Consider the following 15,134-nt stretch of genomic DNA (forward strand, 5'->3'; position numbering starts at 1 on the left):
ATGTGGAGGCTTCCCCTCTTGAGACAGATCGCACATCACCTCTCTTAATGCAATCATGGCAATGACTTTTACCTTGCCTTTCTAGTCAAGATACTTCATCCTCATCTTCATCTATCGTCATGGTTCTTAGCACCACACGAAGATCGACATCAGGCTTCTCTTCCTCCTTCGGCATCGACATCCAAAGTTAAGAGGGGTTTTCTACCCTTTCATGGTATTCTACAGGATTTGACATCAGTCTCCCTTCCCTGTTGTACCTTCTTCTTTGCATTGCATGATTTCATTATCTTTGTAAAGGTCACTTGGGCAAGTGAACAATTTTTCCACAAGGGACACTGTCCAAGTGACACCTGTTGCATGCGTATTCTCATCATGTAGCACACTACTCTATGTATCTCATTTGGCAAAGCAAATATCTCAAGGTCTTGGATCCCACACTATGAAATAATTAACTTGCACCTCACATGTGCAAGTCACATTAGCACATTTGATTAACTTTTAATCAAATGCTAAGCAAAACAATAAAATTTCACATTCTCATGACAACAGTCTTCAAATCCACTTAATGCATATGCCAATCAAAATGAGATGCCAAAGCAATGGAGTCACCTTAGAACAGAGCCAACAAGAGTTGCAGAGCACATTGCCCACGGCCCATTGATCCAAGTTTCCACTCGAGGCACCATGGCAAGATACAAATGATACTAGTACCTCATCACGCAACTCTACTTTGACAGTTCAAACTTATCCATATTGGAAAGACCCATGAGAGATTTTTGGGGATGATATTGATACCCATATCACTTTCACATTGCATTAGATCCCAAGTGCCTTTTTAGTTATTTTAGTTATTTGTTGTTTCCCAGCTAAATGTTTTTTTAGATCATGGTTTCTTTATTCTACTTGGGAAACATGACAATTCCTTAAACTTGAAATATATCTATTTTTTTCTCATGGAACGATTTGGTGTCTTCTCTTTTTCTTCTTTTGTAATAGGTAATTGTATTAATCACAAAAAAAGTACAAGATTACAAGATATAGAATGGCTCTAAGCCATTGAGCATAAAGCACATACAACAAACTCGACAGATACTCTCTGAGACATCACAATCAAAGTACAAAGGGAGTAGATGAGCTGGAGGGGCATAGAAGAAACTACGACGTGTCAAGAAAGTAAATCCTATCTAGGGAGAATATCTACTAACTCAATCAAGTCAAGCTATCAATGAAGAAGTCCTTTCAAGCAGACTATATAATTCTGCACTCCTAATGAAGCATCAAAGATGAATGCATTTCTCATAGTTCACATTTTCCAAAAACCCCAAAAAATAAGAAATGAAAGAGTACTTTTAAATCGGCCTACACAAGATCCACCAACTTGGGAGTCCAAAGACTCGATCTTTTGGAAGCATCAATAGCCCAACCACTCAAAACCAAATGGCCAATAGCAATGACCAAACCTTCCACGCCATCGGGCAAGTAAGGAATTGATGGCGGGGGGTTTCAACAAACACCTAACAAAAAAAGCAGCAACCATTGGAAATCCTCTACTTGAAGAGTGCAAAGGCAAGAGGAAAAGCACCATCAACATTCACCAAATAAAGACCTTGGATCCAAAAGGCGTTTTGTTAAACCACCCTATCATTACCACAGATTTCCACTACGCTTGACCTTTCTAGAGACCCCCAGTGGTGTTGCCCTTCTAGGCAAGTCAATCCCTATCATGTATAAGCAAATGGTATATCTGATTGGCTGAAGCATGGCCCCTCTCTCTCTTTCTCTCTCTCTCTGTAATGGGTAATTATATTAATTATGAAGAAAAGTACAGGATAACAAGATTACAAAGTGCAGGCTAGCTCTAGGCCATCATGTATCCAGATACAAAGATTCAGCAAGTACAAAAGGGCAAGAGTGCAGGAGCACCTTGAGACTAGACACAAGATCAATAGTTTTGACAAGATTTTGTCGCATGGGCATATTCCTTTGCTTCCAATGTCTCCAATACACCATCTTTTTCCCTCCTGTAAAGAAGTTTGAATTCACATATAGAAATATGTACATCAAGCCTTCTAGCCAACAAGGCACAATCAAAGACTGGCAACAAACACTCATGAAGCCAACATTATTTGTTTCTTTGATCATGAGCATTTGCTTTCACCTTTTGAAACTACTCATTTATGGGGGTTTCTAGTCAATGTGACCACCCAATTGAAGAGTCCTAGTTATCCACGCTTCTAGGTCAATCTAACCACCTAGCTAAGCTTTTAATCCTCTTGGGCATCTTCTCCATGATGACCCAATTGTAAAATATCGAGCATCAAATTATTATGATTCATTTCAAGCTCTAAGAGCCTCAAATTAATATGGGTCATTGAGCAATACATCTAGAAAGTAGTTGATTTATTAAGAACTTGTTATAGGCAGCTTGGGGATCATTCATCTAGATAGGCAAAGTAGAGCGTCAATAGTGAGGCTTATTGTAAGGGATCTTCTTCTGAGTGAGGAGTAGTGGAAGAAGTTTCTGCTATGGATATTAGAGATTATTGTTCCTACTAATGGAGGACCATGAGAGCATAGCATGCATTGGATTTTTAGCACATCCAAGCTACAAGGCTTGGAAATGATTTCAAGGTCAAATTTGCTGAAGCTAGTATATGGCCTTGCAGATCAATATCTATAGAACTCACTAGATTGACCTAACCATTATTGAATAGAAGTTGAGACAGCCACTTCTTTTCAAGAAAGAGATGCCACACCATCCAAGAGGACTCACTTATCTTGGGGGATGTTCTTCCATAGATCTCTTCTACAATGTGGGAGGATACTTTTCCCTTCTTGAGCTAGGGACTCAATCACACCAAGGGAGGCTTTGTTGCATCAAAGGGGCTAGAGACATGATGGAGAGCATTAGGCAAGGGGTACCCTTGAAGTAGGATTGATATAAACACCTCTTAGATATTTATTGTGCTCTTCAACACACAAGACATTCTTCTCGCAGTGGTAGCCACTAGTGTAGAGAGAGAGAGAGACAGAGAGAGAGAGAGAGAAAGATATATTAGCGTCTACATAAGGCCAATGTGGCCTATGAGACAAAATCCAGAGTACATCCATGTCTAATGTCATCCCATCAGTAAGGAAAATATAACATTACAAATAAGTGTGTGGTCTATGAAACAATGCTGAACCTATACGATGGGACTATACTAGGGTTGAACCATGTGTAGTGTTGTTCCATCGATAGAAAAGAAAAGGAAAGGAAAGGAGAACCAGATCTGATAGAACCATATACAAAAGTGTGGTGGGGACTATGGGCTATAGCTAATCTCAAGATCTGCACATGATCTCAGCTATGATGTGGTCCCTAGCTGCTTCACGGATACGCTTGGTAGTGAGTCTGCGGTATCTCGTGATAATGGCTCTAATCCTTCTGTGGTGTGGCCTCCTCGGACATGGTCCTGGTAGACGGGGTCGTCGTGCTCGACGAAGGGAAATGGCTCTATCTAATGCGACTCCATGGTGTGGCCTATAAGGTGTCTGGCGGGGTGGCTCTGTCTCTGCTAGGCTCGTAGTGTCAGTAGGGTCGGCTTTGTAGAAGAAGTCTGTCACTGCTCTCTGTGTGTGTCCCTCTAGGCGAGCTAACCTCCTATCTCGCAGTAGTGCAGTTCGGCGCCTCTTGAGCTCCAGGAGGAAGAGACTTAGGTATCTCTGGTCCTCGTACTCCATGACGCAACGAAGGAGTCCAAATTCATCACGGAAGAGGAAGTGGTACCGTCCTTGTATGTCATAGTATACTGTGCATCTGCATATGTAGTGCTCCTCTGTCTCAAGCTCTTGACCGCAAAGCTAGCAAGTCCTATCCTCTGCTAGGGTATTTGTCCATCTGCCTGTCTCCATCTGAAGCCTATGTGAGGAGGTGCGAATCTGTCCAATAGCAACCCGTACGCTATGGGAGAGATGGGTGTCCACATATGTTGGCCGAATAGTGAAACCATCATCAGAGAGACACAAGAAATGACTCTTGTAGAACTCCATCCTCGATCCTAGAGGGAGTGGTGGACAGATCCATGTCCTTGCGCACACACACACACACACACACACACACACACACACACACACACACACACACACACACACACACACACACACACACACACAGAGAGTTTATTGTCTCGATACATGAGGATGGAAAACTCAAGAGAGAATCTAGATCATTTGGAGTTCAAAATATGCTCTTGGCAAAGGATTAGGGTTGTGGCTCATTGTGATAGAACTTGGTACCTAGACCACACATATGATGGGTGGCTAGAAGTATTGGGTATATAGAGATTCCTTTGCAAAGATACCTAGGGATTTCCCTGTTTGGATACACCACTATAATTGGGAGGAGGATCCAAATGAGCAAGATTGTAGTGATGTTAGGGGCAGCTTAGCATCAAACCACCACCTAGCTGACTTCTAGAGCAAACTGGAGGACAAATTTATACCTAGAAATTCAGAAGTTGGTACTTGGCTTGGCTACATTAGAGACTACTATTCCTTGTGTTGCATGTGAGAAGCTAGAGGAGACATAGAGACATTACATTTGGGATTTCCCTAGGGCTTTGGAGGTTTGGGGAAGAGCCCTTAGGATGGTGTTTCATGGCACTACACATTCTAAGTTTGCTACATGGGAATGGTTGCTTGGGTCATGGGTAGAGACCCAACTTATAGACATGAGAATGTACAAGTGCATCATGCTTAACTTATCTCAACATAGTTTGTGAGTAGGATTGCCAAGCCAGATTATTATAGACTTGTGGATCCAAGGGCATTGTCACAAATGGGAGCTCATACCTAGCATTATTTCTTGGTACATATGAACCCCAAGATGCAGCCATGCTATGTATTAAATAGACTATCCACTACAAATACCCTCTATAGTGTTTGGACAGAGAATCTCCACGCTCTTTGCAAAAAGATGGGCAAGGATACAAGGCAATTCAGAGACTATGCGGATGAGAGATGCTTTTCTTAGGACTCAGGATTTTGGCACTTTCTTTCATTGTCAACCACATATAGTGTGGCATTATAGAACTCCAAAACGGTTATTCTCTCAAGCCTTATAACGGACTTCCCCTTGTTGAGAAACCCTTCACCTGCAGTTCGCGTTTTGTGTTTTGCGCTTAGGGTTTCACAGTGGACAGCCCCAAAAATCACCCTAGACAACCGGCGCCCTCCCTTCGAGTGCCATCCTAAACAGTCTCTTGCCTATTTATAGGCTGCCTTTGTCACTCGTTCTGTGTGGTTGATTCACTCAGTCCATCACCTCTTCTCTCCAACCTCTCCACTGGCCTCACACCCCTTCAAGAGGACATTGCAGTTCCTAGTTCATGGTTGCCTTCATCATCTTCCTTGTGCTACGACACCCTTGTTCCCCTGTATCACATTCACTCCATAATTCAGATCTTCATCATTCCATTCATCGGAGTTTCTTCTCTCTTCTCTACTCTTCTCAATGTTTGCCGAGTTCACTCTATGTTCCTCCCCGCAAACCCTATTGTCTCACTAGTACATCGTCTTTTTACATGGTATCAAAGCTGGATTTGCTCAAACAACGGCAAAAATTCTCCACTCCAGTGATGGCAAAGACCCGTGGCGGGTTCAACATCCACTTCTCTTCTTCTTCCGCTGCATCAACACCCTAACTGGCGGCTGCTCCCTCCTGCGTTTGCTGTTTTCCAGCCTACGTTCAAGGTTGCTGCTGCCGCCTCCACCTCCCCTTTGCTGCATTTACTGTTGGCTGCACCTATCGGTATTCCAGCACCTACCCCCTGCTGCGTTTACTGCTGGCAACTCTTCTACTGCACCTGGCGGTATTCCAGTACTTATCCCCTGCTGCGTTTCAGCCACGCAACCACCGACAGCACCTCCCCCTTCCTTTTCAGCCTGCCTTTCAGCCAAGCGGCATTTGGCAGCAACCTTCTCCCTCTTTGGCCAACAGTCTTGTATGTGAGAGCTAGTGGCTCCTCCCTGACTGCTAGCGGCTCCTCCTTGACTACTGGTGGCTCCTCCTAGTTTGTTGCAAGCTGCGTTTGCAACTGGCAACTCCTCCCCGCAACAGGCACTTCACTTCCAGCCCTTCTACTACCCTCCCACCCCTTGACGTGGACATTGCAGTTCATGCTTCCCACTGCCCTCACACCCCTTTGAGGCAAATGTTGCCGTTCACTGTGGCATCATCGCACACACCACCGATGCTTGCCGACTTCAACCTTTGCTCCCCACCCCCCCTGGAGTATATGTGTCTCCCACCCAACACTACCTATGCCACCTCTCCTTTTTGGGCCACAGAGATCATTCTACATCAGCTATCAAAGTACTATGCTTAAGGCAATAAGATGCATCTCATGCGCACTAAGTCCTCACAAGCACATGGAGGATCAATTGGCGCTACCTCTTGGAGATCGTCGCAATGCCAGCGGCAATCTTTTCCCACCTATTTTCAGGTACAGTGGCTACTACGGCTCACAGTTCTGCAATCGGCTCCATCAAGAGATAGTGATTGTTTAATATCATCTCCTCATCAGTCCGCTCCTTCCAGAGACAATGGTTGGCTGCTCGACTCCTTTCTCTTCTTCCACTTCCCAGTTCGCTCCATTGAGAAGCGACGATTGTTGCCCACTCATTGCTCAACCTGATCCCTAACCTTCTCCACCCTCGCCTACTCAGGTTTGAGAGGCCACCTCCCTCTGGGAATTCTTCACCACCCCAAATACCTTCTTCAGTATGACTGGTGGCACTTTCTTCGTCCTCCAACATTTCAGAGTTCGTGATCCATGACTCTTTGGATGCCCTATCTACCTCAAAGGGGGATTTAGAGGGGGATGATCTTTCTTTGCCTTCTGAGAGGGCATCTATATCTATTGCAACTTCAAAGGAGGCTCCCATTCCTCCAGTTTCAAAGGGGGTCCCCACCCACCACTCAGTCCTTCACACGCCCTAGTGGAGGCCTTTTACCATCTTCTACCCTTGGATGGGATGACTTCCTTCCAGCGGTCATCTCACCTATTGATTCCCAAAATCTGGAGGATCTACCTAGCTTGGGGCCTTGGAGGTTCAACTGCGACTTGGTGACGAGGCCTTCGTATTCCTTCCCGCATGCATGGATGCATGGAGCTAGTGGCTTCTCTCCCGAGGATGATTTTCGGGTTCTCCAATTCACTCTATCTACTCTTTTTTACTACAAGTTACCTTTCAAGTGGAAATCTTGGATCTTAGGGATCCTCTACATCTTCTTCCTCCTCTTCTTCTTGCCTTGGTCCCTTGGTTAGCATGGAGCCAACTCTCGCGATCGCGTATGGGCATATCCTTATGGTCCTCGACACCACAAAAAGTTCGACATTCCTCCTATGCATTGCATGATTTCATCATTTTCGTACTAGGGCGCTTAGGCAAGTGAACAATTTCCCCAGGAGGGACACTATCCAAGTGGCACCTGCTGCACCAGCATTCTTCAACCTATAGCATTGTATCTCCACCTCACTCTTCTCTTGTTCCCCCTTTTGGGCCTAAGAGGGGGTGTTGAGAAACCCTTCGCCTGCATTTTGCATTTAGGGTTTCACAGTAGACAGCCCCAAAAAGGGGCTGGGTGCCCACAATGGGGCACCACCCTAGACAGCCCCAAAAAGGGGTTGGGTGCCCACAATGGGGCACCACCCTAGACAGCCGGCGCCCTCCCTTCGGGTGCCACTCTAGACAATCTCTTGCCTATTTATAGGTTGCCTCTGTCACTCATTCTTCACGGCTGATTCATTCAGTCCGTCGCCTCTTCTCTTCAACCTCTCCACTGCCCTCACACTCCTTTAGGAGGACATTGCGGTTCGTGGTTCGTGGTTGTCTTCATCATCTTCCTTATGCTATGGCACCCTTGTTCCCTTGTATCACACTCACTCCATGATTTCAGATCTTCATCATTCCATTCATTAGAGTTTCTTCTCTCTTCTCTTCTCTTCTCTTCTCTTCTCTTCTCTTCTCAGTGTTTGCCAAGTTCACTCTATGTTCCTCCCCGCAAACCCTACTATCTCGGTGGTACATCGTCTTTTGACACCCCTTTCTTGTATATATCTTGTTTCAAGAGCCCCTTACAAGGCTGCTTTGTACTTTATACTTCGTTTAGCAATGCTGTCTTAAGAGGGATTTATTACTGGAGTTTTTTCTCTTCTCTGGGATAAAAAATGTCTAGATATAGCTGATATTGTATGAGAATGCAAACTTGTATACCCTCAAACCTCTATGCATCCTTGTTATTTCTTATTCTCTCTTGTGCCTCTCATATTCTAAGGAGAGAGAAGGTGAAGTCCATCTTTTAAAAATGTAAACATTGTTCTTTAATTATTTGCTAGTCAATGTTCTTTTTGTAACTTACATTTTCAAGGAGAAATTGTTGAAACAAACATGTGTTATAAACTACTTTTTCTGAACCAGCAATGCACATTATACAACATTATAACCATCCACTCATCAGCCAGATGCTAATCTGAGACAAGATTGATTCAGCAATCCAACTGCAACTAACAAGATGCTTGCTCATCATATACCAGCATCATCTAGTGGTTACATCAATACTTTAGGCCCATACAATGCTTCCAAACCAGGTACCCAAAGATGCTAATTAAAACACAAACTTCAGAAACACAAGTGCAATGCTTGAATTACAAACAAGGGAGTGATCTTGACCTCTACTATCTTAGCGGCATTGCGTAATCCACGGGCCATTGCATCCATTCCAACTATATGTGCAATGAAAAGATCTTCAATGTCTACACTCTCTCTCCTCCTATTATAGATCAATCGACCAGAATTCATAGCTTCAGGCTTAAAATTTTGAGTGTGACTGAAGGTAACTAATAGCATGCTACAGTAGTTATTCTTGTTCAGAATAGACATAGATTAAAACATTACAATTTCGCATCAAAGTTGAATCCACCAGGGGCGATACCCTCCTGCACAAAGAAGAAAGTACTTAGATTGAACTTTCTGCTTGTAATACATCATGTAGCTAAGCATAGATTGATGTCTAAGAAGTTTCAAATTCCATGCAAACAGCGCACACTTGTGCACATTTCCCATCTATCGGGACCATGCTCCATACTTCTTCAACTTTATAAACACACTGCTAACAAATCACAAGGTTATGGGTTATCAGGTAATGATACCAGTTGCACTCAAATCATTGAAGGCAATTGAGATGTCAACAGCATATCCAAGCAAAAATGCAAACGGTTTGAAACATTTGCTTCAATATTTATCTGCAGAAATCATTCTTCTATATTCCAATTGTCCCATTCAAGCCAAATGGAAACACCAGAAACATGCACTACAGGATTCTCACTTTAAATGTTTATCTTTACAAACAAATTTGATTTGTTGACTAGGTTGATCTCCCACCAAATGAAATGTGGACCTTCTATAAGAAATAATCAGACACCTACCATCTTTTCAAACAAAACATGTATGTGCGTTAACATATAATATGTTGCTGGTTCCTTGATGACATGCTGCTCGCAAACTAACACAAATGCATCCATCAAGAATGAAGCAATACAAGAACACCCAACCTTTCTCAGCTTACATTTCTAATTATAGAAAGCATGATGTGAGTTGCCTCTGCAACATCCACAAGGAACTGATCTGTATCCCAACCTATCAGAACACAAATTATTTGGTCAACATTTTCTCCAAACAAAAGTTCACAATGTGTCTGGGAAACACAATTGCTCAAGTGAACTGTGAAGAAAAGAACCTGTTTGTGCATCGCCAGTATTGGCATCAAAGCTACCAAGCATGCCATGAACCCTTGATATCTCTAGTTCATGATTGCAACTACAATCAAAACATCAAATTTAGTATTTCAAACAAAGCTTTCATTGCCCTATCGGAATAGAGTAAGCTTCATAAAGGAAAATTGATAAAAAGGAAGTCTGCAGTTCAAAACTGGGATCCATTTCTTAAACATACTGCAACCAAATTGCAAGAGGAGTGAGCTGCAATATGGTAGCAGCAAAGTTCTGCATGGAAGATTAAAAAGATCCGTTCCATTAAGTTGATAACATGGAAATTAATATCCTATCTCTTGTCTGCATCTCTTCTCAAACTGTTCTTTGATTTGAACTCACATGGTTTAGCTAGAGAATACTAAAACACGACAAGATGATTGAGACCCTTGAGCTATTTCTTGTTTTCAACTATTATCAAACTGTTTTCCAACTTTAACTCATATATTTTAACTAGAGAATACTTTAACAACACAAAGTAATCAGATTGTTTAGCTTAAAAATGCATTATATACTGATAAGCTCTTTATTACAGCCCTGAAGCATGCTTATTACCAAAAGTTCCATTAAATGGCCACTTTCCTAGAGAGTGTCTTGTGTCCCATAAGCCAAACCCTAATCTCAAAGAATCCATTCATCTATAGATAGACAAACTGCCTGCCACTCAGCCTATCCTTGTTTTGCAAATTGTTGGCGCTTGTCCTGTGCTATCCACACCCCTTCCTAGTTGATATCTTAGTTTGAGGTTGCTTTCCATCAACTAGCACCTGCATCCAATCCTTCGTCGGTTGGTGGCTGTTCTCTACCCTCCAGGCCTGCATTTACTGATCTGCAGCCATCAGACGACAGTTTCCAGCCATTGATCACTTTCTCGGAGTCACTGGATTCATGCGTTTACTGCTGACCAAACATTTGCAGCCTGTGTTTTCAGTCCAGCAGCTGTAGCCAGCCCGCCAAGTGCTGTCACCTGTGTTTTTCTGTTTACAGCAGTCACCTGCATCCAACTGACAATTTCCAGCCTGCTGCCTACTGTTCAAGCTGTCCTAGACCTGTTTGGCACTGATTCAGAATCTCCAAATCTGCACTTGCTGCTGTCGTACACTTTCTGATTTTAGGACCAATACAGAGGACAGCACACTCTCCAACTCACACTCTCTGCCCCACTCCTCGAGACACGGGAGTTCAAGGTTTTGTATTCATCGTGCATAGTGTGTTTACTACATGAGTATTGTATCTATTCATTATTCTTCATTCATCTACATTGTTCATTGTCTCTGGGTTACCCTAACCCTACTGTTTTTTTTTTTTTTTTTGTGCAAATAAAGTGTAGCTAATTATATTACTTCAGAAAAAACCTAAATACAAAGAAGTGCTCATGCTCAACAGACTAGTTGGAGCTGATGCAGAGTCATAGATATGTCAAGTATACAAACCTCTCAAGGCGGTCTAGGGGGGATGGGGGCAAGAAGCCATGGAGAAAGGGGGGGGGGGGGGTGCCCAAAGTGCGCATGAAATGAAAACGGAGCTCGGGACTCGCCCTGCACCTAGTCCCATTGGCCGCGGATGGAGTGGATGATGGAGGTCCAAAGCTTTGCTAAAGTCGCCTGTGCTGAAAGTCTCTCCCTGCCAAAAACCTCCTGATATCGCATCTTCCAGATATGCCATCCAGTAAGACTCCCTATGATCTCCCATACCTCAAAGCGGTCTATTGTGGGCTCCAGTACCTGGCGGATGGGTAGAGCCTCCAAGCCGAAACTGCACACCACCCAGCCTCAATAATGAATATCATATCCTGCATCCCAACCTCATACAGAAGGTGATGGCCCTGGCTGACTACTTGCCAACAGAAAGCTCCCCATGAGATACATCCGAGCCTGGGTGCTATACAGCGGAGGATGCGGCATGCTCCTCTCCACATGAATTTTAAAATGAATTTTCATGAGGTGAAGTATCAATTTTAGGATTTTTGGCTTCAAATAATATTTTGGCCATTTATGGAAGCATTTTCAATTGAGAATTTATTTGCAAAGGGGCAAGGGGGTTTGTGGAATTTTCTGTAATTTTTCTAGGTTTATTTCTGAAATTTTACTCATTTTACATGTATTTTTGAAGTAATTTTGAAGTTTTAATTTTTTTGCAATTTATTTTCTTGAATTTTCAATATATCTAAATATTCCAAATGATTTCAACAATATTGGAAAAAAAAAAATGCAATTTTTTTGAATTTTAAATAAATTTTAATGAATTTTTGGAGTTTTCATGTATTATATGTTTATTTTTTATGTATTTTGCGAGTTTTTTTTACTATGAAATAAGTCCTAAAGAGAACCAATTTTTGTATATTGTATGTAAACACAAGAAGAGGTGCGTACAAGAAAAGTCAAAGTGGTTCCATCTGCCTTTGCAGGTCCTTTTAGGCCAACAGGCAGCCGATGAGCGCTCTGTTGTGAAATAGACAAATGATGTATGCTCCAAGAGGAGCTATCCTGAATCCCATATGCACAGTGAGGAGAGTGGAACAACTCAAAGCTTATAAAGCATTGTACTTGACTATGAAATAAACACAATATCATGATGCTTTGTACTTTCAGTTAAGTGTCTGTCATTGTCGATTCTACACAAGATTGTGTTTATGAGTCCAAGCTAACCTATCTTGGAACCTAATTCACTTGTGTAATAGTTTGTCTCTACTTGTCCATGTCATTATGAACTTGGTTTACATCTTTGATCCACCATAGCTTGTGTCAAGTCCTAGATCCACATCATTTAACATGGTATCAGAGCCCAGTTGGGCATGGCACAGCTCACACTCTGAATCTCTAGTCTCCCTTCATCTCTGGTGATCTCAAACCAGGCAATATTTCAGTGTGCTTTCTTCACGAGGATTGTTCTTCTACTCAAGGAGCTTCTGCCTATCACATCTAAGCCTGACATTGGATACCTACAAGCCTGGCATTGCTGAAATTCGACGTCGCTGCCATAAATACGCTTGGTTACGTTTCACTGATCTGTGCGCATACTGCTGTACCCGATCTTGACGATTATCATGGGGCTCTTGTAGAGCATGGAGTAAGCTACATTTCCATAAAAAAAGTTTTCAAAATGATCAACTCTAGCTCTAGATATCTGGAAAAAACCAGGCCTGGGTCAAAACCCTAATCTAGGAAGCCATAGCCATCAAGGTGCAAGCTCATTTTTTCTTCAATTTCTCATTCCCTTCAACTTAGGGCACACACTGCCACTCTTATCTGAGTTTGAACTCAGTTCCCAGCAAGATTAACACTTCTAATCAACAAGCAAGAAGAAGATCAAGCACCGACATTCAATACTAAGCTCAAGAATAGTATCTATTGATACTCAACTAGTGTCAGTTGACACTAACCTCCTTGTGACACTTCACAAATCCCCCTTGTTGGTCTTTTCTCAGTTAATTGGAGCTGCTCAACATGGCAGAACTTGAGCAAATAGCAAAGTTCAATGGAGAAGGCTTCCATGCCTGGAAGGAAAAGACCATGTACCACCTGATGCGAAAGGACTTATGGGACTTGTTTGAAGATGATGAAGACGGGTTCGTTGAAGAAGACCAGTTCAAATCCAAAGAATGGAAAAAGATGAATAATAAGGCACTAGGCATCATTGCTTGGGGATTAAGTGATGATGTGCTACATCATATATCTGGCATTAGAAATGCTAAAACCGCCTGGGAGGAACTTGATAAAATGTTTGGTACTCAAGCAAAGAATTCAAAGGTAAAACTTCTCATGCAGTTTTATAAACTGGATATCAAAGACAGTGCTTCTATGACCATACACATTAATAAGTTTAAGAGTTCAAAAACTCAACTTGCATCTCTTAAAAAGAATATTGAGAAAGATGAAGCAATAGCCATACTGCTTGCAAGTGTAAACAAGGATCCATATGAAAATCTTGTGTCCACTTTGAGTAATGTTCCAAGCCTCACACTTAAAGATATTGAGCACTCACTACTCGGTGAAGAAGGCAAAGTAAAAACCAAGAATGCAAAAGACAATGTCTCATCATCTAGGGACAATCTTTTGTACACCAAAGGAGCTGCTGGACCTAAAGGAAGAGGTCGAGGATTCATCAACAACAATAACAAGGATCAGATTACATGTCACTATTGTGGTAAGACTGGCCATGTAGCCAGTGAATGTTTCCACAAGAAGAGAGCCCAACAATTGCAAAGTGATCATCACCAGAACCAATTCATGGAAGAAGCAGAAGAAGAAGAATATGCTTCCGCTACCATCAACAACTCTGACAGATTGTTTTGAAGAACTTTCATTGTATCTTTCATATGTTTTTCCCATAGTGGATCTTTCTTTTCCTTAGTGGATTTGATTTGTACAACCCTTGCCAAGAGTCTCAAGCTTTAACTTGACTAGGCTGCCTATGAGCTAGTCTTCCGGGCCATGTTATCATGAAGGGGGGGCAAAAGCCAGCAAGTGTAGGGACTCATCATTTGAGGGGGGGGTGTTGAGAAATAGACAAATGATGTATGCTCCAAGAGGAGCTGTCCTAAATCCCATATGCACAGTGAGGAGAGTGGAACAACTCAAAGCCTATAAAGCATTGTACTTGACTATGAAATAAACACAATATCATGATGCTTTGTACTTTCAGTTAAGTGTCTGTCATTGTCGATTCTACACAAGATTGTGTTTATGAGTCCAAGCTAACCTATCTTGGAACCTAATTCACTTGTGTAATAGTTTGTCTCTACTTGTCCATGTCATTATGAACTTGGTTTACATCTTTGATCCACCATAGCTTGTGTCAAGTCCTAGATCCACATCATTTAACACGCTCTTTGTTTGATATCTTGGCCTCTTTGGGGTGACCCTTTGGGCTTCCTTGTAAGGTAACCATCACCTCTGTAGTCTTGCTAGAAAAGTCAAAGTGGTTCCATCCGCCTTTGCAAGTCCTTTTAGGCCAACGGGCAGCCGATGAGCGCTCTTTGTTTGATATCTTGGCCTCTTTGGGGTGACCCTTTGGGTTTCCTTGTAAGATAACCATCACCTCTATAGTCTTGCTAAATCCTTGGGCAGCTGACATGCACCCTTGGCCCAATGCCTTTGCTACTTTGAGATGAAACTTTGAATTTTCTCTCTCTGTAACATTCTCTCTCATCCCCTAGCAAAACCCAGCTACTTGAGTCATCAAACGTGGAGATATTAGAAAATCTACACTGTAAACCGCAATTTACAACAAAAATTAGGATTTGTCAACGACCTCGGGATGTATGCTTAGAATAGAGGGCCTACGACTTGAATTCCAGCAACTGAAATTGAGGAATTTTAA

The 15,134-nt window shown here is 42.4% G+C and overlaps 1 protein-coding gene across 1 annotated transcript in view; it reads right to left on the minus strand.

The window, feature by feature from the left end:
• LOC148019705 (xylose isomerase family protein) overlaps positions 1-15,134 on the minus strand; it is a 150,754-nt gene that overhangs the window by 23,626 nt on the left and 111,994 nt on the right. Inside the window, exons 14-17 of the mRNA XM_087699849.1 lie at positions 9,782-9,861; positions 9,611-9,681; positions 8,941-8,981; positions 8,716-8,815 (exon numbers count right to left, since the gene is read on the minus strand). Coding sequence (XP_087555975.1) covers positions 8,716-8,815; positions 8,941-8,981; positions 9,611-9,681; positions 9,782-9,861 — 292 coding nt within the window. The remainder of the gene's footprint in view (positions 1-8,715; positions 8,816-8,940; positions 8,982-9,610; positions 9,682-9,781; positions 9,862-15,134) is intronic.

The sequence above is a fragment of the Lygodium microphyllum genome, chromosome 19 (genome assembly GCF_053477565.2).
Source record: "Lygodium microphyllum isolate KBCC chromosome 19, Lygodium_microphyllum_v1.1.10, whole genome shotgun sequence".
Lineage (NCBI taxonomy): Eukaryota > Viridiplantae > Streptophyta > Polypodiopsida > Schizaeales > Lygodiaceae > Lygodium > Lygodium microphyllum.